The sequence below is a fragment of the Neolamprologus multifasciatus genome, chromosome 3 (genome assembly GCF_963576455.1).
Source record: "Neolamprologus multifasciatus chromosome 3, fNeoMul1.2, whole genome shotgun sequence".
Lineage (NCBI taxonomy): Eukaryota > Metazoa > Chordata > Actinopteri > Cichliformes > Cichlidae > Neolamprologus > Neolamprologus multifasciatus.
Window position 1 is genome coordinate 29759581 of NC_140441.1, and position 27547 is coordinate 29787127.

The 27547-nt window shown below is 39.5% G+C and overlaps 1 protein-coding gene across 1 annotated transcript in view; it reads left to right on the plus strand.

Moving 5' to 3' along the window:
- Positions 1–1765: 1765 nt before the first annotated feature.
- Positions 1766–27547, plus strand: part of tnfsf10l (TNF superfamily member 10, like) — a 76231-nt gene continuing 50449 nt past the window's right edge. The window contains exon 1 of the mRNA XM_085153799.1: positions 1766–2322. Coding sequence (XP_085009925.1) covers positions 2080–2322 — 243 coding nt within the window. The 5' untranslated portion in view covers positions 1766–2079. The remainder of the gene's footprint in view (positions 2323–27547) is intronic.

The following is a 27547-nucleotide window of genomic DNA, read 5'->3' on the forward strand; positions in this document are numbered from 1 at the left end:
TTGTTCTGATCATCAATCTCCCCGTTGCTGTCAAAATGTTTTTTTTAATCACAGGATCTTCATAACAAAAGACCAGGGCACACCTTTCCTCACAGCACACCATTTGTGATCCACTTTTGATGAGTTGAAATGTGTTGTTTTAGTTGTACTTTACACACAGTCAAAGCACACACAGGTAAAAATGCACAGGCCAAAAAGTGTGTTTTATGTTACTTTAAAATTATATTAAAAATACAATTTTTGATATAATTTTAAGCTATTTAAAGACATAAATCGCATCACACCAAAAGTCAACTAAAAACAGCATTACTCAAACTCACTCTTCCACCAGTAGACAGGATATTTAAAATGCATAGTGGAGGAACAATAACCAAACCCAGTGCAACACACCTCAAACTGTGACAGGTGGTTTAAATCAACTTTGCAAATTCACATCTGAACTTTAAGCAGCTTCGCCTTCCGCCTCCTCCTCATCAAACCAGGAACAACCAGACCAGCAGGCAGCTAACGCAGGGAAATAATAAGAAACACAACTTAAATTACATAACAAGATAATGTCAACTATCATTTACAATACAGTGGAATATAATAAAATAAAGAATTAAACAAACTATGTTGCCTTAATCCTGTTACTACTACACCAATTAAATGTGGGAGAGTGTGAAACCAAAAGCCTTCATATCTGATTTATTTACTGATTGTAGGATGACAATGCTAATAATAATAATTATTGTTGTTGTTATTATTATTACCTCATGTGTTATTATGTTGTCATGTTGCTTCAGTTGTGTGGATGTAGATTCAGCTGTAGCCAACACCATTAAGCAGCTGTCTGTGTCTGTGTGCAATGTACGCCATACAGTTTGAGTGCAGGTTACTAACCCAGCTGACTCGTTTGTTGATATGTCCAAAAACTTTTTATTTATTTATTTATTCATTTATGGGCTTCAGCATTGTATTGGTAGGTGTCCTGGTCCTCTAGATGAAACAGGAAGCTACTTAAATGTACCAGCTACAGGTTGAGTTATCTATCATCTGTCACCTTGTATAGCATACTGAAGGACATCAGTGTAAACATCTTGTATTCTTCTGATACATCATTAGACACAGTATTCAATTCACGTTTTATTTATACAGCCCCAAAATCACAACAACATAAAGGCCCTACAATAATATAAAGAAAACAGAGAAAACCCCTACGATCATTTGCCCACCTATGAGCAAAGCTTTGGCAATGGTGGATTGGAAAAAAAATCACTTTTAACAGGAAGAAACCTCCAGCAGTACCACATTCAGGAAGGAGCGTCCATCTACCTCGACTGGTTAGGATTAAGAGAGGAAGACAAGACAAAAACATGCTGTGGAGGAGAGCCAGAGATTAATAATAACTAATGATTAAATGCAGAGGTGTATAAACACATAGTGAGTGAAAAAAGGTGATTGAAGAAGAAACTCTCAGTGAATGCATCATGGGAGTCCCCCAGGGGCTGAGACCTGCACACAGTACATGTTACATATGGACAGAAATTAAAAATGATGTGTGTGTGTGAATGTTAAAAGGTAGATTTAAAAAAAAAACAAAAAAACCCAGCAAGAAACAGTAAATTTAAGGAAATAATGAACCCTTGAAGTTGAAGTTAGTCTCTCTGTTTTAGTTTGTGTTTTTGAAACATTTGGCAGCAGAGTCCGCGCTGAAACTGAAAGAACAGTGCATGGGAGAGAGAGAGAGCGAGAGAGAGAGAGCGAATTCCTCCACAGCTCCAGGGTGATGAAGAGGTTAAACCAGCCCCTCTCCGCTGTGCTCTCTGCCTCCTTTTGCGGCTCCAGCCCCGCTTTAAACGGCAGCTGAGCGCTGAGCGGATATGGACACATCCGAACTTTAACTTTCAGGTCTTTCTCCTCTCTTGCCCGCACTCCTCTCCTCTCTTGTCCTCCCTTTCCGTCTCCCGCTGAGCTGAGCTCCGAGTGAGAAGCTGCGGTGGCAGCTGCCGTCTCATGGAAATCTAATTTTACTCTAATTTTCGGTCAGTCGTTCAGGTCTGTGGAGGCTATTGTCGTTTCGCTGCTCCCTTGGTTTTAATGGTTCACTCATGCGTCGGGAATGCCATGGCCACTCCGAGCGCACAGCAACAGGATTATTTCAGATCGGTGAGCAGCGAATCAACCACCTACATGATGGTCCCGGCAGGCGGGCCGAACACGGCAGCGCGCCGGGAAACGCCGTCCAAGATGTGGGTGGCTATGGTGGTGATAGTGGTGGTGGTGTTGCAGATTGCTTCGACCACGGGACTCTTTGTCTACCTGAATATGTCGATATCACAGGTGAGAGCTGGTTTCCAATCACTTTAACCTTTTCCCCTCTTTTGTTTGTTTGTATTTGGAGCCACATGTGGTTCCTGTGTTGGCCCGATTTACCGGAGAGCCTCTCTAGAGAGGTCCTCGCTGGGCTCGGAACTTCCAAGAAACAGATCCAATGTGCGTTCAAATCCACAGCTCAGCGTCACATGCACACTCTGAATATTGTTGCAAGGCTGGAAAAAAAAACATACACAAACACACACACACACCAAAATCTGTGCACAGTATTTGGAGTATTGCAAAATAAATAAGTAAATAATAATAACAGTCACAAAAAGTCGAGGGAAAGACATTCGATAGCAGAGCTGCTGCAGGTGATTAAGAAATGTTATGGGAGCATTGCAGCTGGTTTGTTTATTTATTTATTTATTTATTTATTTATTTATTTATTTATTAAAGAGTTAAGCGGGTTTACACATTTTTTTCTTCATTTATTTCTGGAATGAGGTTTATGAGTAGAGTTCGCCTCGGGAGTTTGACTTGCCGGGCGCTCGGAAGGCAGATTTGCCTGATCGGACTTGTTAAACAACGGAACGCGGAATTTACAAGCAGTCAAGGTAGACGGAAATACACGAGCTTACCTGCGTGTGTAAAAAAAACAACAAAAACAAAACACACACACACATTGGAGCCATTTGGTTAGGGTGGCAAGTGGAGAGAAGCTGTAGGGCAAGAATGCTTTTAAGTGAGTTACAGATGTGTGCAGAAATATGGACGTCGCTGGTGCATGTGTGGATGTGGGCTCCTCTTCCACTGGGTTCGGTTTTATTTACGCGTCTAGTAATCAATAAAACGCTACTACAGCGACGTGTTCTGTTGCACATGTGCTCATTAGAGGAACACAAGTGGCATCAGTGAGCTGCTGCTCATTGAGTCCCAGCAGGGGAAAGTACACGATGACAATTAGAGTCATTGCTGATGGTGCATAAGTGTAAGAGGGGGCATAAAATACGGGAGAGATAGGCTTATCAGTCAGAACTGCTAGTTAAACAGCAGAAGTTTATTTTTGGCATTAAGGAAATGTGTTGAGAAGCGTTGCCTGTGATTTCTGATACACTGCAGTGGGATGTACACATATATTGGTCTGCAGGGATGAAGGAAACTGATGTATGATCCTGATGGTGCATGAAATCTGCTACAGTGGTGCGCTGTGTCCATGTCTATATGAGATCAACAGCTGTAAGCATGTGACTCATGGAAGAAGAAAAATGACATTTTGCATTGGATATGCTTCATGGCCACTTTTTTCAATCATGATATTGCAGGTTTGCATTCAAAGTGACAAAGAGAGTCAGAGAAGTTTGGCAGGACTGAAATGGTCCTATCTGTGGTTCAAAGATGACATCATGTGAAAACATAAAACCATTATTTTATTGTTCGTCCAGCTTTTATTTCATTTTAGTGAAAAGTTTAATTCCAGTCGCTAATAAAAGTGGGTGTAGAGACATTAAAAAGACAAGGATACCCTGTGGGGCAAGGTACTCACTTGAAACACATGACATTGTCTTAACATTAGCAACGGGACCTATACACTATTAGACAGGTGGTTTTAATGCTGTGACCTGATCTGTACTTATCCAACTTAGACTCACTTGGCAAAAAAGTAACAATCCTGTATCAGAAATTGAGCAATTTACCATAATCAGGTTTTATTGACTTTTAATGTCAAGATAGATAATCTTGTTATGGGTTTAAAAGATTATTTTATAAGCAGTTTACTTGATTTTAGTCTTTTCTTTTAAACTTTTTTTTGTTTGACATGTCAGAGGTAGCAGGAAATCGCACAAGGAATAGTTTAGAGATGATACTGGACAGAGACTAAATGAATTGCATGTGGGGAATCCCCCGGTTCTCATGCGAAGGCCAGCTATTCTGGAAACAGGCCCTTCTTTGAATTGCAACAGAGTTACAACCCATGCCTGTGCTGGTTGTTTTAAGACAAAAGATGTTTGCAACAATAACCATCGTACAAAGAGGAATTCTCCAGCGCTGCCTCACAGCTGTGGCATTCACATACAAGCAAACAGACACATGTAAACACCGAAGCTTCTGAGCTCATGGGTGTGTCGTGCGCCCGCTCTTCGTTTTGTGTCCTTTGCTGCTGGATCAAGCATGCAGTGAATCGCATCAGGCATAAATATACATGTTCTCTGAATGTTGGGAGCGTTACTTTGAAATAAGCAGCATTTCTTAGAAGGAGAAACTCTTTTAGCAGAGTCACATCCTAAAGAGTTAACATGTAAAGACATAAACACTAAAAAAGCCTGTTCAGTGATTGGTTAGAATGCCACAGTACTCGTCTGGGCCGATACATCATTCAAACCTCAATATTGGCCAGTATCGGTCTCGATGAGTAATATTAGTCAATCACCATTTACCAGTGACAGTGGACAATGACAGTGGCTTCCTAAGTGTCCAGAGGTGGTGTGATAAAGAGCTTAAAGAACTTAAAACATTTGAGATATTTAGTTCTAATGAACATTTCTTTGATTACCAAATGATGTGATTAGATAAATAAATAAGACCAAATGTCTTTTATCAGAATTTTCTCAGTTTATGCGACTTTGGTTTTTAACAACCTATTTGTGTGTTAATCAAGAAAAAATATGCATATTATTTGAGAAACTGGCTTTTAAGCCTTTGTTTGTATTTGTTCGTGTTGTGGTTAGTATTGTCACCTCAGAGGAAGAAGGTCCTGGTAAGAGTCCAGCAGACATAGCTGTATCTGCATTTATAACTGTTAATAAATGAATATTTAAGAAAGAAGAGACATCCCTTCAACCATAGTATGTCCACCAGAGGGCCCTTTCTAACTTGTTTACAATATGTTTGAAATGTATGTATGAAATTTTATGTAAATCTGTTTGTTTCATGTATCGGAAAGAAAAAAAATATCTGCCAATATATCCGATTTTTTAACTCACCAAATATCAGTATCACTTTTAGAATTCCTATATTGGTCAGGCTCTAGTCCGAGGGTTGACTCCACCAGCCCGCTGGGCCCTTCCTGTGTGGAATTGTACCTGTGTCTGGAGTCCAAAGGACATGCTTGTTAGATAGCCTGATAATGTGGAATTGCCCATAGGTGTGAATGTTTACCAGTTTCTCCATGATAGCTATATGATAGACTGGCAGCCTGTCCACGGTGTACCACACCTCTCACCCTATGACAGCTGGGATAAACGCCAGCTCCTTATGACTGTGAGTGGGATAAATAGGAGAAAATAGATGGATTGATGGGTGGCTAACTGAGCTTCACCTACTCTACAAATTACATTAACCTCCTAAGACCCGAACTCTTCCACAGCATGCATTTTAAATTTCTCTTTTATATGTGGGCATATTGGGGCCCGATGAATGTAAAAACAAAGAATTACCAGATTTTTTTTTTTTTACCTTATTTTTGTTTTTAGAAAAAATAAGAGCCACGTATTAGGATATTCATTTAAAATTTTGAAAGAACAGTAGCAGTATAATGTCCTCATAAGTGGATATCAGGCCCACTTATGACCAAAATTTAGTATTTTGGTCTAAATAACCCAAAATGTGATGTCCACATATGTGGACGCCAGGTCCTAGGAGGTTACATACATTTTTTAACAGCAAAATCATCTGTGTTTCATCCAGTCAAGAGATAAAAGTTAGTGATCATGATGACGTACTGAAGACTTGGTTCTAAAGAACTTCACAAAAACTACTAGTGGGTTTTTCTTAAAATGAGGAAATTACTTCTTTTTACAAGTAATTTATCGGATATGTTGGACATCTTTTAATGACTTTCTGAAGTTAAAATCTTCACTTCCGAGAAAGAAGTAGAGATTAGATTAAGCTGTGCTTGCTACGATGCAGTGAATTACAAGTCTCATATTTTTGTAAGGAAACTTCTTTTATCACACGCAAGCCTCCAAATCCGTATCCTGTACGACTGTGGGTTCTCATGCCATTTCTGTAAATTTGTGTAAAATTTGGGGCTTTTTGGCATTATCTGTGCATTTGTGTTTGACTGACTGGCATTCCATTCCTTAAACTTCACTGGTCCACTTTATTATTGTTTGGGTTCACTGATAGGGTCTGACTCACCCTTACATGCAACAATAGAGCCGGTCTGTGTGTGTCTGTGTGTGTGTGGCCAGATTTACACAGATGTCGTTTTTACTCATTGTGGACGGTTGTTAGGGTGTGTGTGTGTGGCCTGTTCACCCCCAAAGATCAGCACTTTTTGTAATCTGTATTTGTGCGATTTAAGCGTGTCTTTTTATGTATGTGTTCTCATGATTTTATCTGTGTTATGAGCAAATGGGTTCCAAGCCCAGGAAGAAAAAATCTTAAAAATACTGAAAAATCCACGGCCTACAGCGTATCCTTCACAGTTTTGGTTTCAGGTGTAGAATTACTTTACATTTTTGATTAGAGATTAGTGTTAGGTTACTTTATAGGTTAAAGGTCAAAGCAGAAGCCAAGCCAAGAAGCTGGCTTCTGAGCTGAGCTGTTTGACATCTTGAAGTCACAATGCAAACAAACACCCGCTCAGATGTTTTTGAGGGAACGGCTAAATTTAAAAGCAATCTGTTCATTTTTGTTCTTAGATCGACTTGTTTGAGATATTCAGCATGGGGAACCGTTATAAAACTGCAGGTGATGGACTTGTCATATTTACAGGAAGTTAATCAGAAACTGTAGTGCTCCACACATTTATTAGACCACCACCCAGTGTAAGAGTGGTGCCCTAAATTAACACTGTTGTTAATTACTAAAAGTCTTTTTTTTCTTTTAAATTCACCAGTATTCACAAACTTTGGAATCAAAATTCATATTTTTAATGCAAAAATATAAGTATTTTTGTTTTCCACAAATGTTCAAATTTACTGTTTTACAAAAACGCAAGAGAAAAAATAGTAGTAAGTTTATATATTACTACTAAAATTATGTATATAATATATATATATATATATATATATATATATATATATATATATATATATATAATTTTATTGGTTGAATCTTATACTTAATTGATTTCTGTTTATCAGAGAAGTCCAGTGTGTCGGCTTAAAATTAGGTATAAAAATGTGAATTAAGTTTCTTATTTGTCTAATAAATCATTTTTAGTTTTAAACAGTGATTTAAGGATTTCCCGTTTTTATTTCTGTTTATTTCTATAACATGAAACTCAAATGTTGGTGATGTGTTTGTTGGTATTTTACAAAGAAGTGACAGTGATACAAACCTGTCTTTTTGATGCTATTGTTAAAATGCCTTAAACCTGCATTTGTTTTGATGGCCAGCAGGGGGCAACTCCAAAGAAGGCAAATTCTGTAGAAATCCATGGAAAAATGACCCTACTTTTCACTTGATTTATCACCTGAGTAAACATTTTTCTAGCAAATTTATGATCTCAGCCATTAGGTCCAAATCTTTATTAATGTTCATTTTGTAAGCCACTGCTGTGTGTGAAAAAAAAAATTGATCCCACAATTAAGACTTCAAAACAGAACAAACCAATCAGTAATGTCACAGTAGCTGTTCCCATCTTTTAAATTGATTAAAAAATATACATTTCTCCCAGCCTGTCTCAAAGAAAAATTTCTCAATTTAACAGCCATAAAAGTTTTCTTTTTAACATGGTGAAAGTAGAAGGAGCAGACTGGACAAATCGACCAGTTTAACATTCACTCGCACCAAAATTAAACCGGAAATCTGGTAGTAAGAACTTAATGTCACTTCAATTTTAGAGTTGTTTTAATATGGGCTCCGCTGTGTTTGATTGCTGTCTACAGCTCACACTGCTGGACTGCTGGATATCTGACTTCTTGCAGATCTCTGCACAGGGGTAGGCCATTTAATTCACAAATAACATCCCATCAAAGATGCCTGTGGCTCTTCAAGTGCAACCGATCAACGGGGTTTGTTTGGCAAAAGTCTCGTTGCCTCCCTGTGTGGCCTCGGACGTTCTTGCCAAGGCCTTTCTGACGCAAACTCGGATCACAGGATTGAATAAAATGAGCCAGTTGTTTCACTGGTACGTAAATCAGCCATATATTTACCCCAGCCTTTCACACTGGATTAGGTTTTATTGGTGAAGGCTAAGGTTAAAGTTACCATTAAAGAACCAGTGGTTGCCCTAACGAGAATGGAAATACATGCATGTGCAGAGGGGGTGCAGCACGTGTGCATAACAGGGGGTTAGGTGTCAATGTGTGGGCAAGAGAGTGTGTGTGTGTGTGTGTGTGTGTGTGTGTGTGTGTGTGTGTGTGTGTGTGTGTGTGTGTGTGTGTGACGGACAGCGAGAGAGACTGACATTCAAGCTTTAACTTCTCTTTTGCACACACTTGCATGTTCATGACAGTTTTGAGAAAAATCTAATCTGTCACTGCAAATATTTAGATTTAATTCAAAGCTACTAGTAACTAACCACCCTACACCAGGCTCCACTGCCAGAATACACAAATCTCCCTCTCTCTCTTTTCACCTCCTGCCCCCTCCGTGTGCTATGCTTCAGGTCCACATCGGGGAATCGAGTTACAGTCAGTTTCAGGACTCAAGGGTGGGATGGATTTTTCAAGAGTGACACAAGCAGAGGTTTTCTTTTTGCCTTTTATGAGAATTGCAAGTTAAGTGATTATTTGGCAGCTGGTGTGCGTGTGTGCGTGCATCTAAACAGAGCCTGGGCACATCTCCAAAGTTACGTAAGGTGTTTACAGTGGTGTAAAACATAAAACGAGCGAGAGAATGAGGAAAGACGAGGCTTGCATGCACATGATTACTTCAAGACGGTGGAAGACGAATGCAGTTAGCGTTGCTTTTAACCTCATGTCTACGTGACTTAAATTAAAATGACAAGGTCCCAGTGACGTCTGTTAAATAACCTCTTGACAAATACAAATCAGACGTGTTGGCTGGAGCAAATAAACAGTTCTGGCTTTTTTCTGTCAAGAGTTGGATTGGATTAATAAGATACCATGATCATAAAATATTTTTGTCTTTTTTTATCCCATAAGAGAGAAGCTTTAAGAGAAAAAAGGTGATGCCTCTTTCTATATCACACACACACACACACACACACCTACACACACACACACACACACACACACACACGAATTGGGAGACTTGTAGAGACATGTCCATGGAACACAGTGTGGCGTCTGTGCCTGGATGTGCACTCAATGTTTTCATGGCCAGGTCAGTTGGAGCAGGATGAAAAAGAAAGCAAGGATTGCAGGAAGATAGAGGGAGGCAAGAAGGGAAATTGGACCTGAGAGTTGAAAGACGAAGAGTAGTGACAGAGGAAGATTTGATTTGAATATTTAAAACCGTTAACCTACCGTGAAGCAGTATATACACAGAAACAAGAAAGATAGGCACACTTCCTTGACATCCACATTGTAAACACAAGTTAAGCTATGAATTTTACCAAAAAAACTCCAGGGTTATTTTTGCTGTTGCCCAGTGAGAATATTGCCATTTAAAGCATCTCATTTTTGATATTAAAGGTAGAGTGTTTGTCCAAGGATACAGAAAGTATGAATGTGATACTGTCAAACTCTGGGTTTAAGCTTTCAAGATAAACACGGAGGCCAAAGTTTAGCACAGCATAATGTACATAATTCTTTTTTCCCTTTTTTTTGGAATTTGAAATTCCTGTGCAACTTCAAATAGCAAGTTAGATTTTTAAATTCCTGTTATTGTGCCAAAAAGCATGTTTGTTTGTTTTTTTCAACTTTGTGAGTGATTTAAGCATCAGTCACGGGCCTAGAGGCCAGCTGGTGAGCCCCCTGGGAACCTCCAGCCAGTGGGGAAAAATCTGTGTTCCAACAGACTGCTACAGTCACACAGGTTGAGATGGAAGATGCCGACATGCCTACAAACACAGTATTAAAACCTGATACAAAACCGTAGAACATTCACCTCCAAAGTCAAAGCTGCACCTTATGAAATGTGTTGGTTTCAACAGCGAGGCACAACTCTTACTTACTCTAAGTGGCACAGTTTTGCGTGGAGTAGTTGGTGAGTGTTTACAGAAAAGTCTGCAATGCCATGCAAACTACTGGCAACCTGCTAGTGACCAAAACAGTCGTATTTAAGGTCTACCATTTTGTGCCAAATTTCACACTAGAAACTATCCAGCAAACATTTTTCCCTTCTGGCCTGTGTGCTTGAGGTTTTAAATAAATTTTATTTAATTTATACACCACCAAATCACAACAACAGCTGCCTCAAGGCGTTTTATATTGGAAGGGAGACCTACAATAATACATACAGAGAAAAACCCAACAATCGTATGACCCCCTATGAGCAAGCACTTTGGCGAAAAACTCCCTTTTAACAGGAAGAAACCTCCAGCAGAACCAGGCTCAGGGAGGGGCAGCCATCTGCGAGACCGGTTGGGGTGAGAGAAGGAAGACAGGATAAAGACATGCTGTGGAAGAGAGCCAGAGATTAATAACAGGTACGATTCAATGCAGAGAGGTCTATTAACATAGAGTGAGAAACGTGAAAAAGAAAAACTTAATGCATCATGGAAATCCCCCAGCAGGCTACACCTATTGCAGCATAACTAAGAGAGGATTCAGGGTCAACTGATCTAGCCCTAACTATATGCTTTAGCAAAAAAGAAAGTTTGAAGCCTAATCTTAAAAGTAGAGATAGTGTCTGTCTCCCGAATCCAAACTGGATTTGGTTTTCTGGTTTTAGAGTAGCTTATTCCCAGTTCATGGTTATTCTGCTAAGCTAGGCTAAGTAAAGCCGTCTGCTGGAGCTCACGTTATACAGAAATGACAACAAATCCAAAGATTCATTCAAAAAGATTCAAAGCTGAAGATTAGTTATACTGTGACAAGACTTTTTTTTGTAATCACCGTACTGCCTTATATAAATGGTGGAGAGTCCCAGATTTAAACCCAGTGGGAGTTAAATCTGGGACTCTCCACCATTTGACCTTAGAACTGAAGAAGCTTCTCGGATGAGAGGTGAAACGTCTTCAAGCAACTTAAAGAAGTCCAAACGCTTTTCTTTGCAAGCTCCTTAGACTACGATGACCTGGATGACTGAGAACCTTCACAGACATAATTTCAAAATATTTCATCGTTCAACTGTGAAATTTTTAAGTAGAACTAGCACAATTTCCAATATCATTAATGTGTCAACCTGCTAATTATTGCCATGAGGCAGCAGAAAATTGTGTTTTTGGGTTCGTTTAACAAGTTTATGGTTTTCATTTATACTTCCAGTCTTTCCCGCTTCTCACTGATGAGTCTGGTTTCACTACATGTGGCCATGCTCCTTAAAATCACTGTGATCTTAAATTGTAAAACTTCTAAAGCATAGGGGGATGCCTGGTTTCTTCACCAAAAAATGTGGTAAAAAAGGTGTCTCTAAATTAAAATAACTAAAACGAGGAAGGGGTTGTGCTAAAAGAGGCAAATGATTAATAGGAGAGTGATGTGCCGCAGAGATTATTAGTAAGTTCAAAGGGAGCAGGACAGGAGTCTGCTGCTATACATTATGCTATCTGATTGAGTACAGATACAGAGACCCACCACACTCAGACACACACGACCTTGGGTTGACAGCTTGACACTTAAAAAGAGGATATTTGTGTTCCCACACTGGAATGCTCATTAGGCTGTGGCTACAGCTGTGTGTGTGCGTGTGTGTGTGTGTGTGTGTGTGTGCGTGTGCCAACGGCTGGTGCAGTACTGTGTGTTATCACATTGTTTGCTCGGTCAACATGGCTATAAAGTGCTGATAAATGTTGCTCATGAGATTTGAGGGCATTGATGCTCCTAACAGAGCTATCTCATAACTGTCATCCTTGCTGCTCATGTTTATAAACCTGTTTCAGTTTTTAAGAATCTCAGCTTAACTGCAGCGTTAGCTTTCGGTTTACTAAATTTATATATTCACATGAGTTTTTGTATTAATTATTGATGCCTGATAACAGGCAGTACTTATATCAAACCCCCAAAACAACAACAGCAACAACAAACCCCTACAATTGTTTTATTAGAAGTCCTCTAAGAGAAACCACGTTTTTGGCTTTAGATTAAAGGCCATTTTCTTTTAGTAGAAGCTTATTAAATTATACAAATGTTGTACATTAACAGAGACCCCCCTCAAAGCTATAACCACCAAAACAATGCCTGTGCAAAATTAGCCAGGTGATACACAGATACCTCTGCAGAGTTTTTTACGAGTCTTGGAGTTGCCAAGAAACACGTGAATTTTATTGTGATGTAAACAAATTACATTTGCCTTCTACAAAAAGTGGCTCTCCTCTCATTTCTAGTCTTCACTGTAAAGATCCATATGGCTTCCATCACATGGTAACTAAAGCCTTTCCATTATTTTCTATACATGTGTCATCAAAAGAGACCAAACCACAGCATATGGTATTGAAGTGGTTGTATAGGATGAGTAATTTTGGTAATGGTAAAAGGGTTTCTGAAGGATGAAAGTAATGGCAATGTAAAAATGAAGTCACTGTCACATGTGAGTGTATTGTATATACAAAAAAACAAAAAACAAACACAAACAGAACGGTAAATAAGAAGCAGACAACTTAACTGGACAATAATGAAAGCTTGAAAAGAACAAAGAATGGAAGTAAAAGCACAAGAAAGCAGTCTTCAAAGGGGCAAAACAGAAATACAGACAGAGGGAAACCTTATATCACTACTTCTTTTTAAATAAGAAAAAGTAGTAATAGGAACAATACATGGAGAATAAAAAGACTACGACAGAACAATGCACCTTTGTTTTTAAAAACCCTGCAAATTTTTATTGTACAAGTTGTGCTATAAAATGTGTCATATCAGAAACTCCATGGTTTCAGTTCTGTGGGGAAAAATCATTAAGTGACTGATCAGCAAATTAAAAAAAAAAAATCAAGCAAAAACAACAAACTTTCCCAAGAATGAGGCGCTCACCTAAAAAGGCCTTTCTGCTCGCCTTTCCCTTGAGTGATGATAAATTGAACTAGAAAGCAAAAATTTCAGAAGAAATTTTAAGTGTGCCTATACCGCTGCAAATCAGTGTCGTTTGCCATTCATATGGCTACAGAGAGCAAAACTCAGCAGAGCAGCCATTCTCCACCATGAACTATGATAAAAACAAACACCGCTCACGCCTCACAGATGACAGCTTACAGTTTTGTGTAAAGATGAGGTGACTTTGTACAGCCCCGATTTGCAGACGCTGTGCACAGAGGTTCATGAGCAGAAGTCCCATTGTACCACGGCAGACCCGACAATGTTTGCATGAACACGCTTTGTAGCATTACTTTATTGACCACTTTTCACACATGGTTGCTGTACCCACACAGCCGGCTGTAGCTTTTCATCTCACAGCCCGACACACACCAAAAAAGACACCAGAGAGAGCACAGACTTTACGCCTGAGAGGCGTGATTGCAGATGCTGCTCAGGTGGGTCCACCTCCCCTGCAGTGGCACTGCAGACCACGCCCCGCACACACATCAAACACATAAAATAAATATTTGTGCACTTTTGCATTCACTTTTTGTTATTTTTACACAGTGTTCTGAATGATTAACAATGGTCTACAGCCAATCTTGTGTATTATCATACAAACTTTGGTTGTAAGATTCAGATAACTATTTAATAAAAGCTAAATATTTTATATGAGAGTAAGAAAGAAAAGTATTTCTTTGTGCCCCCCTTTCCCTGTTAATGCCCTACCTGGCCCCCTGGCAAAAGCTTTGCTAGATCCGCCCCTGCACAGTTACCAGCTGTCAGCTACACAGAAAAGGATATTGTGTTATTCGTCTCTCAGAAACAGTTCATAACTTCCCTTCAACTCATTCATGTCACCTAAAAGGTAAACCTGTTTCTCCATCACCAGTTCAGCTCTGATGATTCAGTAAGGACGTCTCCTGGTTTGGACCAGCCCTTTTTTTCAGCTGTGGCTCCAGCAAACATCAGCTGATACTAGAAATTAAAATCAAAGGAATTCTAACAACAGCTGATCAACCTTAAATGTGCTGCTGTTGTTTAGCGCGATAAACAAACAAGAGAGAAAAGCCGATCATTGATCAGTTTCATGACTGAAGTTTCAACAAGCGAGAGAATGACAGGAGAGGCTGTCATAAAGTTCAACATCAGTAACTTAGCGCGCACAGAGCTGTATAGAAACTCCGTTGTGCTACAAATAAACTACACCTAAACTCGGTTTATATCTGACCCAAATAGAGTGCAGTTCATAACTTCTTACCTGAAATTCAGTTCACCTCACGCTCCTGCCTTCGGTTTCCCTTATCCACGATTGAGCTCCGCGTTAGCCACCACCGGTCGATCGGCGGCCGCCTCGCCGCCTCCTATGTCTCTTTCCCCGCATGTCCTTTCTGTCAGGGCTAGCTGCCCATTGTTGGAGCTACGCGTTAGCCACCACCAAACAACTCAGTTATTTTTCCCACATCGACCAGCATCTGGACAACCACCTTTCACTGTTTATACCGTTACTAAAATTAATAAATGAATTATCGGCCCATATAAACGAAAAATAAGTCCAGCTGAAAAACAGTCTCTTGGCGATCAATCGGGTGGTGAAACGAGTGTCAGCCGCCTCACTAAATTTCAGGCGGAAAAAGGAAAATAATAATAATAAGAATAATAAATCCGACGAATAGTAATAAGTGTGCCTCTTGGCATAGGCACACTTAAAAAGGCAAAGCAAGAACTGAAGTCACTTGAAGTGAAATCAGGTTTCATATTGACATGTGTTGTTTCTTTGCATGTTGTGTTCAAAAGGGACAGATTTTAAGTATTGGGAGCTTTCTGGTTTTCATTTACTGTAAGTTTGAGCAGGCTTTATGGAGGAAAGCAGTCTTTTTTATTCACTTTTTTTCATTTTCATCATGGAGCAGGAAGTCTTGGACTGGATAACCGCTATCCTAACTTACACCCTTGAAATATTGGACATCATCCCCAGAGGCTAAGCCATGTAATGATAGTCGATGGGTTCCCAGACTGTGTGCTAGCTGATTAGCCCTTGGTTCATTAGATGGGAAGTTCTTAGCTGCTTTTACATGATCTGTCCTTGGGAATCGGCAGATATATTTCTCCTGGCATAAAGAGGAGACCCTTTTTAGTCATTGCATAAAGTCCAGTCTTTTCTTTCCTCTCTCTGTCAAACACACACATACACACACTTATTCTCCCTCTCATATCAACATTTTGTTTCTGAGCTGAGTAATAAGGCCAGCCTGATCTTCTGTCAGCTCTCATTCCTTTACCAATTAAACAACCACTGAACGCCTTTCTGCACTTTGTCTTCTAATCATTTCCAAATTTCTCCAGCTGCTCAGGTCCCACTTCTAAAAACAGTTACCTCCCTAAACCACAGTGTTGTCCATCCTTTTGTTTTCCCCCAGTCTGTCACTGACTGTAAGAAATACTGTGGTTTTGGCTGGTGATCAGAGCCCATCGTAACCTATCATCATTGCTTTTTCAGATCAAGAAACCACAAAAATATTATCGCTGCTGTCCCACTTCCTTAGCGCCTCACTGAGCTATAAACCAAAACATATTTTTTTCCAGCTTCGTGTTTCACAAAATAACACTACTTCATTAGAAACCTCTAAAATTCTTGGACAGGCCATCCATGAATCAATGAATCAACCTCTGAGCGCTGATTTGGCTTTGTCTGCAGCTGCTGGACGAAAAACCCTCAATATATAAAGTTCTTGGAAAAGAAGTGAAATCATGAACCTGTCAAGCAGCCGCTTTCCCTTCGGGCCTTGACTTGTAACTAATGTTGTCAGTGCGGGTAGATATTTTTATCTGTTAAAAGCTGGAAGGAAGGAAATTTTGGAAAACAAATCTTGGTTTGATTGCTAAATTAGAGCACCTTTAACACTGACCTTTTAGCTCTCAAAGAAATGGGACTTTGGATGAACAAATCAGATCTACATCAAGATGTGAAGCAGGGTCATCAGAATACAAGAACTGAAACATTCCTCTGGCATGCATGTAAAATGATTGCGATTCAGTGCTTTCATTTAAGGTTTCATTGACCTTATTTTCAGTGCCATAATCAAATTTCCCAGACTTTCCAGAGGCGGAAAGAAACATTAACATGCTGCACTTGTTTGGACAAAAAAGACTTGTTTCCAAAAATAGCTACATGGATGTCTTGGCTTCTTGTAGGGGAGATCTTGTCTGAATATTATGAAAACAAGACCAATGTAGAACTGGGTCTTCCAAAATATTGTGAACAGGAGGGAACGCCAAGAAACCTCTAGATTTATAACTTGATAATTATTTAAAGGAATTAAAAAGCCTATTTTTATACTGAAGACTCTTGTAGCCAACACAAAGGGGCTGTTTTTGCTTCTCCAAGAAGTCAAGATTTGTAGTTTCACCCAGTTTTTCTTAAAGGTTATCAGGATGAAAGCAGTAGTTGACATAACAGACTTACTCAAATATTGAGCTGGTAGAGCTGAATAGGCAACAGTAAGAGTGTCTGTAAGTGTTACTATTCAACCTAAGGGGAAATTAAGGACAACACCAAAGTGCATTGTACTACATCCTATTTCTGTTCCAGCGTTTGACTTAAATTCACCTCAGGGTGGTGATAGCAGAGGGAGTTTATCTGTGTGGCAATCTTGGACACCCATTTGCCTCGAGGAACCTTTTGGTACTTCCAGTTTCACCAGAAAATATCTGGACTAAAACTTCCTGTTTTGTGCTGTTGTCACTGTTTATGAAAGTTGATGCATTTCTCCATAGGGACTGTTACCTGCATGCAACCAATGCGTAACTGGTCACTACTAACAGATATGTACTGGGACCACAGACAGAATGCAAATAAAACCAGAAATCTACCATTGGCATAGAGATTAATCATAAGAAGATTGCCTATATCTTTAACAGTCTAGTCCTCACTTATAAGCTTAACTTCCAACCCTCATCTTCTCACGTAAAGGAAGGTTTTTAGTTGTCAGCAATAGCTGGAGTAACTTCACCATCTTGCTTTGGATTCCAGGAAGCAGCATAATAGTAGCAAAGAATCCCATCAGTTCACATGTCGAACAGGTTTTGGGAGTTGGCAAATTCTCGAGTTGGCAGCTTTAATCTTCTCATGAGGTGTTCAAGATGTTTCTCAACAGACTGCACAAATACACAATGATTGGCTTTAACTGAATGGAGGAATTGGAGCGCACTGACAAATAGCAGCCGTGGAATAGGTTTTAAGTAGTGCCATGCTGGTGAAGCTTTGAATTGCAAGTCATGCAAAAGATCTCAAGTGGTCTGGTTTTATCTAATAATGCCAGGCTGATTCAGTTCACGGCTAAAATGAACAACACATTGAAAAGAAATTCTGAAGAGAACGTGTCGGAGCTGTGCTCTTGGAAGCAAACTGCAAATTTACTGCACTTTTAGTGAAATCATGAAAGCTCTTGAGAAAGAAATCTGAGTATATTTCAAGGATCTGCAGCCTGAGGTCAGTCATGGTTGTAGTGACAGCTCCTGATGGCCTTTGACCTAGCAAGCAGGGAAATAAAGCAGACAAGATTTACTCAGTTATCCAGTGCTATAATGTTACATCTAGCAAATGTTTAAACTGTTCTCTGCAGGGGAGAATTTACTTTGGGAATTCTTCTGTCAAGGTTTAAATAACTGCAAATATTCTTATTCTCAGAGGTTGCTTTACAAACAAATTTAGGTAAGTTGCCAAGTTGTGTTTTCACAACCACTTGTGAAAGAGTCTTTTATAGTTCTTTAATATGCTGCTAAGTGTAAGATGTTACTGGAAAGAAATGTTTTAGGTGTGCCAATTTGCTTTCTGTCCTCAAAAGTGTCCACAGTGTGGTATCGCAAACACATTTATGTCTCCACAACATTATAAGGACACACAAACAAACTGCACCATCCAAGTAGTAGAGTTTTGTATATGACAGTGTAGCCAGAGCGGTCTGTGAGGTCAACTGTGTGTTTATTGTGGCGGCTGGTAACACTAACAGCTACTCATGTCTGAACAGTAGCTTCGTAGGCAGGCACTCATCTATGCATGAAAACAAAAACACAGAAATGGTGGCAATGCATTTTTACCACCAGGAATTCAGTTGAGATGTTTTCAAAGTCATTAAAAGAAGGGACACAAAAACTTGCTTACTGATGAGGAAGTATTCATTAAGTGCTAAGTAACTAAAGAACAACTGCTAACACAAATACAAACTAAAAACATAGCAAGAAGGGCTTCTTGGGGTTATTGTATATTACAAGAATAGTTACCTTTTTAGTGAAACTAAAGGTTTAGATTAGGACCAATCAGCAACACGTAAGTAAGAAAGTGTAGATGAATTTACTAAAGTTTGTAATACAATTTGTTCTATAAGAGAGGTCACATTACTTCCGTGTTAGTAGCCCTACTTTATCTCCGTGGACAACAGAGTCCAGTATAAAGTGATACTGTTTGCATTTAAAGCCTTAAATGATTTTACTCCTGCTTATGTGATAAATATTAGATACGTACACTTCCTTAATCACTGATTAATTGTTTTTCTGTAAATAATACCGAAAGACTTGCTGTTGCTAATTTGTTCCTCATTTGTTCTTCAAGGGCTAATAATGTTTTTCGGAGGGTTGGTAAAAGTTGTCTAATCCTAAATAATTTTAATTAAAATAGTCATGGAAACAAATGTAGTGCCACTTTTTCTTTCTACTATTATTTACTTAATTTTGAGAATTAGGGCTATATGAAAATAAAATGCACTTCTAACACCAAACCTAAGATAACTCAGACTTTCCATGCTTTTTCCTTCTTGTGGAGCCGCCTGGACATCAGTAGAGAAAACACATCAACTACAATTTGTGCCATTATAGTAACACTTGCATAGACTCCTCTTGAATCTTACTTGCTCAGCACCTCTACACAAAAACACATTTAACTTAACACCCTTGCCCACACATGGTGGACTTGCCCACCCAGAAGCATCTACAGGACCCCACAGCAGCATTCTGACCCACTCTGGCTCCCATAGCGACATTTTCCCCACACTTGCTGTGTATTATTTGGTCTAACAGCTGCTTTTAACTGGTCGTATTGCGCAGTTTTACCATTCTGTTCACTTTGATTTTTCCCAAGTATGATTCATGATGGGACAGTACAGTAGTATAACATCTAATCTGTAATTTGGGTTTTACTGCATACGACAGAAATGTTAAGTGGTTCTTTGGAAGAACTACAGCTAAACAGTTTAGGGTTACTTCAGGTAAAAGTATACATGTGGGCTGCTAATGATATCCAGCTGTTTGTCTGATTGAAACTGGTTGTCCCCACAACCAGTACAGACATGTCAGCTGGTATGTTCAAATATCTACACAGACTGTGTGAAGGTGATCATGAGTCTAAACAGATCAATACACATGAACTGTTTAGAAAACAGAATGAAAATCATCTTTATAGTACATCTTCGAACACAAAGCTCATTACGTTAAAAGACAACAAAAACCAACCAACAAACAAAAAAATCTTCAAACCTTCGAACCAACAGTTTAATGTTGCTTTTGAAACACTAGATTATAGTCATCAGTAAAGTTGTTCCACAGGAAAAATAAAATAATCCACTCGATGACCTGAGAGCCCGGATTGGATTTTAAATTGTGAGTTAGATGGACATATGCCAAGGGGCCGGAGCATTAACTGCTTTATGCACTATTAAAGGGATTTTAAAAGTATTTGTATTTCTGTAATTTACTGACAGGACTTAAATTGTGAAGTATCAGGTTTAAATTAGGTTTAAATAGCACAGGTGCTAACTTGTCTTGTATACACCGTTTTCTAGCGTGTGCTGAAATGCAGCAAATCCTTTACGAGAATTTCCATGCTGATCAGAATAAACATAGTTTTGCTTTCGCTGAGACTCGACTCTCTTATTCTGGAGTTTTCATATCAGGCATAATTAACACATTTACTGTAAGTGTTTCTGTTGTCATTTGTGCACAGATGCCTGAACCAGAAAGTCCTGATCTCTTCTCTTCCTCGGCTTCGCTTTTGTCATAATGTCTTTTTCCCTTTCTTTCTTCTCGGAAAGATGATGAGGAAACAGAAACTTAACCCTTGTAACCAAATCAAGCAGCAAAACCAACTTAGATAACGCAGCTCGCATAACCATAGCCTTGCATTACAATAGGCCCTGTGTCCTTATCACAACTAATCTTAACAGCTCTTTCTTTCTTTTTTTAGTTAAACAGCAATATTCTCAATTGTTTTACTAACAAGGAAGTTAAAAAAGAAAAAGGGGACACAGCCAGAAGAACAGCATGCAGGTCCGCCCTGCTTTTGTATGTCTTTAAACTTTATTTAAACTGGAGGTACTCCAAAACAGCAAAGCTGACAAAGAGAGGTCATAGTTCCACACGCTAAAGCTGGGAGTGGCGTTCTGCGTTCTCGATGGGGGTTGCGTACACTGTCACGCATATCGGCAGGGAAAGGCGTGCATACGCCCGAATGCACAGAGATGCATGCATACATTTGTATTGTAGCCAGCAGGTAAACTAATGATCAATAAATATGTCAAAGGCCTCAAAAAACATACTTCCTAGATAAGCAGAACAGATAAGTCATCCAAACACACATACGGGAAACCAATAAGAGCAGAAGGAAGTAACTGCCTGCTACTGATGTGATTAATGCCTGCAAGCAGAAGCAGCCTGTCTTCTGGATAGAATTAAGAAAAAAGCAGCTATAGCCTTATTGACATCTTCCAAGCATGTATAAAATCCAGACTCTTTGTGATTTAAAGCTCAAAGAGAAACCTTTGACTTAACAGTGGGAGACGGGCTTGTTCAATTGTGTATTTATGGGCTTTTATTGGTGTAATTCATCTCTTGAATCAGATCAAATCAGATTAGGTGAAGTTTCTCTGAACATGTGTGCTGTCTTTTGTTAAAATCATGTTCGCACATGGTTACCTTCAATTTGTCTTGATTTGGAGAAAATGATCTAGTTCCTGAGTGGATCTGGCTGCGGCTGAGTATCTTTTCTCACCAGGAAACGCTGCAATAAAACACTCATTGTTTGAATGTAGCGAGATATCCATCCGTGCTATACCTGCTTTTATTCTGGAGAAACTGTGGGCAGCTGGAGTCTGTCTTGGGCGTCAGCGGGGTACGTATAGACAGAGAGAAAACCACATGTTTCTCATGGTCAAATTCAAAGGGAACCTGGAGAAACTGCATGGCTACAGGGTGCACTGGCAAAACACAGCCATCCGTGAACCCAGAATAGTCTTGCTGTGAGGCAATGACTGTGCTGTGCATTGCAAAGCACTGCAGCACCTGTAGTAACATCTTCTGAAGCAATTATACACATGCAATGTAGCCCTGAAATGTTCTTGACATTACTTGATGTATGTGAGAACTCCAGTTTAACTGGACATAACACAGTCTTTAACCAATCAGCTTCTTAGTACAAAATCTGTGTGAAGTCCCACGTAAGAAAAGAAAAGGTCACTGTGTGAATTCAGTGACAGAGCAGACAAACAAGTGTTTCCAGTAGTGAGGACACATCTGGAGCAGATTTTGGACACTGATGTAACCTGAGTGACATTGTCCGAAGTTCCTTTCTGAAAAGGTAGCACTGTGCCTGAATATTTGACGATTCAACGATTTGTTTTTTGGCATTTTTACCCAATACCCAACAGCGATCATGATATTTCAGTTCACATAGTAACTCTGCCACAAGATTCAATAACTTTTCATAGCTTTTTGTGACATTTTTTTAGACAAAAGACAAATCAATCGGTGCTTCTTAATCATTTTTATATCCAGTGTCTGCATCTAAAACCATCCAGGACTGTTAAACTCATGTCACATGCATCTGTGTACTCTTAACTTGTCTTTGAAGGCTCACTGTTATTCTCACAGAGCCTGACTTGTTCTTTGATTGTGATTAAAAATCAAGATTTTTCAGGACCTCCCTGATTAATTTATAAAATTGCCCTTTTGGCTGCAATCAGTGGAGCTTTTTGTGTAGGAGCTAGCGGCTAAATACACACTCATTAAAGGCAAATGAGCAGAAATCGAACTTCAGAAAGATCAGAGTCAGAGAGATGTCATGGTGAAGCAAAGGTTGTTCTAAATTGGGGAAGATTATGGCAACAGTGTGATTGAAATTTAATGCAGAAGAAATTTAGGCAAAGCCGTGTGATCCGTTAAACCGATAATACATAGTATTTGCGGCTCATAATGAAAGCGCTTTCAGTGCTGTGCTAGGGCGACGGGGTCAGCTAAATGGCACCGAAAATGCGGTGTGAAATGGCAATATTTCCTTATCACAGGGCATGAGTGGCGATCTTGTTATTTGAACTCTTCTTCTGTTTATTCATGTCATCAAAAAAATTATTTTGAAAAATATGGTCTCGACCTTGACAGAGCCAGCTCATCTTTACATTTTAAGGCACCTGCTGCTGCTGTCTGGGGGAAATTTGCAAAGACCAAACACTGACTCCCAAATAATGACTGGCATGTCACTGCAAAACAAGCGAGTCACCGAGATGGGGAAGAGGATGTAGAGTTTACAAGTCGAGGATTGGTTTTCGTGGTTTTTAATCACTTCTATGCCAGAACTGGGACTTTCTCATGTTTTCTGATAAACAGTGAATCAAGTTCTTTTGGTCACAGTGGGACCTGAAGGACGAAAGAAGATAGCTGCCTTCCCTGAAGTTAGTTCAGCCTGAGGTTTTTCTTTTTCCTGTTTACTCCATCGATCGTTGCCAAACCGTTACTCATAGTGGATTGCTGTGTCGTTGGGTTTCTTTCTATAATGTTTTAGAGTCTTTAAGATGTTGTTGTAATTTGGATTGGTTGGAAATAAATTTTATGCCACCAATATTCAGAATTTTAAATGATGATTGCAAATGTAGTTGCATGTTGATGCACACTTTTTTCAGTTTATCTTCTTTAAAAATGTCGGCATTTCTCCAAGACTTTCCCGGGTTGGTTACTCTCCTGAAGCAAACTGATGTTGGCATGTGAGGCCCGGCTGGGACTCATGTGGTCGCATGAACCCATGTTAAAAATGGTGGTTTCTGCTCCCCGGTGCTCTAATGATTGTGTCTTTGGCTCGAGTTTTCAAAATACTCCCCTGGAAGCTGTTTTGTATTTTGTGCTGCAATCTGGCAGGCCTCATGTGGGGGAGTGTCAGCCTTTTCTCTCCAGACAAAAACTTGGCCCGCACATTGGAGTGAGGTGGAAACTCACAGTTTACTTCACTATTTACAATGAAAGCAGCCTATATTTTTATTTTCCCTTGTAAATACCATTTGTGCCTTATTGGCAATCAAGAGCTCCTTAGCAAAAAGATCCTGGTGTTTAATGTGATGGATTGCTGAAAAAATGGCCGGTCATTAAACGTGTAACGGACAATGCTGTCGAATAAATCAGTGTCAGCACCACCCTGGCTGCCTGCCAGATACAGCAGATAGTGAAGCTTGCACACAGTGTGCTAATAAACCTGCAGACATGCATGCCTTTAGACTGAAAACCGTCTCAAACGTATCTGTTAAATATGAAACTGCTCATTCCCACCCATGCACAAATAACCAGAAGCTTGTACACCGATGCAAACACATGACTACATTCACTGCAGCTTTTAACGATTGCTCTGGGCCTTTTACTTAACAAAGGAAAGTAAGTAGTGGATGAAGAGTCAGACTCTCTTGCCAAAGGCTCATCTTTACAGTGAGCTGGGTGTTGCTTAAGTGCCAAAGTAATAAATCACCACAACGCCTACAATACTCCAGTGTTTATGACTGTATAGACTTTCTCTAAATTAGTTAAACGTGTACTTTACTGAAGGTGTCAGAACCTCCAGAAACATACGTGCTAATCACAGCTCTGAAGTATGAAAAGCTGCTAAAGCTAAAACATGTTGCCTGTTTTTTGCAGCATTTACAGATGTCCCTTAGTTTCTCATGTTTTGGATTTTCGTGTGCGTGACTGACCTGCTGTTTCATTTAACTTTATTCAGTGTGGTATGGTGTTCTTGTTTAGCTGTTTGTATTCAAGGAGGCGGCTTATTTCATTTTCCTTTGCATAAACCAAACAGTGGAAAGTGATATATCTATTACTTCCAGTTTACCAAACAGCTGTGGTTGCAGTTGCTAGAAACAGTTTGGATGAGGTAGAAACAGATTTCACAGCTGTGATAAGCTCCGACCATTTCTTTCTTGATGTTCATCCTAGCTGTGGAAACGGCTTTTTGTATAGTTAGCTATTCAGCAAGACGAAATCATAGTGTATCTTAATACTGCCAAAACAGGATACAGGCTACACTGTGAAGTGACATAAAAGAGATTTGGAAGTATCAAGAATGAAACACCCACATATAGTATATAATTACTAAAAATCCCAGAAAACACATGTCCCCTCTGTCTATTTGTGGAAAATAAAAATGGAAAACTATATACGTAGTATGTGAGTTGGATAGCATATATGTCTAGTCCAGGAAATGATTAGAGTGAATTAGCTTTTATTGATGATTTTCTCTTGACTGTACTTCCATAATACTGTCACATTTTTAAAGTTGATAAATTTACTGTTCAAACATTTTGAATGTGCGTCAGTTAAATAATAACCGAATGCACAGTTTCACTCAAAACTTTCCCTCTGGCATCTTATATGATTAAAAAAAAGAATATTTTCTTTTATCTAATGTGAAATGATTGTTTAGACATTTTTGTGAGTGGCAATAAAATGATTGATGGAAGCATTGTCAATTAGAGCCCCACCGATATATCAGCTGAAACTAGCTATTCGCCAATATATCAGTCTTGGCATTTATAATGGCCATGACATGTAAGACTAAACCAAGTTTATTTTTTAAAAGCATGGTCGTATTACATGTTGTAACACGTGTTGCCAACAGTGGACAAACTGTGTAACATCAGCACCCATAAAATGGCTAAAGGGCATTTTCCATATTTTCTTTACTTTTTAATATTTATATGTATCTATACATCAGCAGATTGCTAATACTGGATGAGCAGGACGGGCTCTGCCTCTATACCTCACCTGTTTAGGCAAGCAACCATACCCCGAAGGTTACTGTAGGAGCCTTGGTTCACTTCTGCTTCAGAGCATTTCCTTCAGAGGCATTCATGAATGGTTTTCAAATTTCACATACAGTTTAATGAACCAGTGAAAGGCATTTTTTTTCCAAGTTACTATCTTCTTGTGTACTGTTGCTACTGATTCTCCTTCTGCCTAAAGACACGGATCGATTTGATGGTAATTTGTAGTGATACCGTGTAGATTGCTACCTAAAAACTAGACTCTTCCCTCCCACAGCCACGGGCTGGGGTGTAGCTAAACATGATGAAGCTCGTTCCACCGTGTTGCACACTCAGTATGTTTTATTTGACTCCCGCACTCGTGTGTCTCCCTGCCGCTGTTTTTGGATGAAGTGATTTATGCGCAGTGCCACTGTGAGTGAGGGCTCAGTGGTTATTTCACCCTGCTCTCTGTCTTCCTCTACGTTAGCCGTTCATCTTGCAATGCACACACACAGACACACACACTCTTGGATCGAGACCTCTGGCCTGCTGGATTTGAGTTACGTGGTTGCCTTCTCCTCTTCCTAATCCCCTAAAATGAGAGTTGTGGACTGCCAAAGAACTCCCAGACACACACATACACAGTGAAACACAAAATTGTAGCTTGGTTTCCAAGTGGCCCTCTGAGATATTCTTTTCAGGCTTTGGTGTCCCACCGAGGGCCAAGCATACACACAAACGGGCATGCACATAGACACACATTCACTCAACTGCACATACACACACACAGAGATGTACATGCACACACACAAAAAGTCTCACACAGGGGAGGAAACAGTGAAGCATTGTTTGCTACTTCCTGAGAGAGCCGGCATCAGGATCACAGGAGCTCTGTCAGCCTCTCTCTGAAGCTCAAACATCTAATTGAGTATGGACAGCCATGAGAGACCACATGTCTTTTGGCTAAGCACGCTTAAAAAGCGCATAGATCACTCATAAATGCATGTGTTTGTGTGTGTGATTTTCCACTCGTTGCAGCGAGGATCAGTTCCAAGGGCAGACCAGTGGGGAGTGTATCCCAGTTTAGCTCTTGTGTCTGGAGAACAGTAGTTCGCCATAAATTATTCAAGTTCAGGTTCAGCAGTAAAATAACTTTTTGACAGGCTAAGAAATGTTTTCTTTTTTCCTGTCTGTTTGTTTTTAAGCAGTCTGCTGCTGTACCACAAAACTGGCAAGAAATAAATATGATTTGGATGTTGGTGTGCAGAGATGTTAGTCAAGCTACAGAGTTGTTACATAACTTTATTACATTTTAAAGGGAAATGTGTAGTTGCACCATGTCAATACAGTTGTCAGTACAGTATACATTTCTACTGAGTTACCAATCTTAGATATGAGATGCGAACAATGATTACTATGCCATCTAATTTTAATTTTGGATTGTGCACTCATCCCAGGGCATCTACTGAGGTTTAAAATAAACTCCAATATATTCTCTATACCAGCGGTCCCCAACCTTTTTTGCGCCACGGACCGGTTTATGCTTGACAATATTTTCATGGACCGGCCTTTAAGCTGTCGCGGATAAATACAACAAAATAAAACTAGTACCGGTACCGAAAAAAAGAAAATTTATTCATAACACATGTGAAAAGACTGAGTGAAAAGGTTGGGGACTGCTGCTCTATACTACAACCACAGGCCTGAGGGACAGAATGGAGGGTTTTACATGCAATGTCAAAGGGTCCTGAAGTGGTGTCTATGTACGACAAGTCATGCATTTCAAAAATTTGTCAACAGGACCAGAACGAGCATTATCTAACCTGCGGTGTGGTGGTGCAATATTTAGCAGAGCAAAAAGTCCGTGTTTCTGTGTCTTTGTGTTTGACTCACAAGGACAATTAATCTTCGCTTGACTTGTAATTCTAAACTGATCATACATACTGTAGAACTGTCCCAAAGTCTTGAGCCACCCCTCACTTCTTTATATTTTGGTTGGAAAATGGGAAATACATGCAGTGATTTATTACTTGGAAATACAGTATATAGGACACAAACAGAGCTTGTATAATTCCAACAACCTTCAAAGTCAGTATTTGGTATGACTACCTTTATTATTTAACACAGCCTGAACTCTCTTAGTCAACATATCTTGTAATTTCTTTAAGTGGTCTT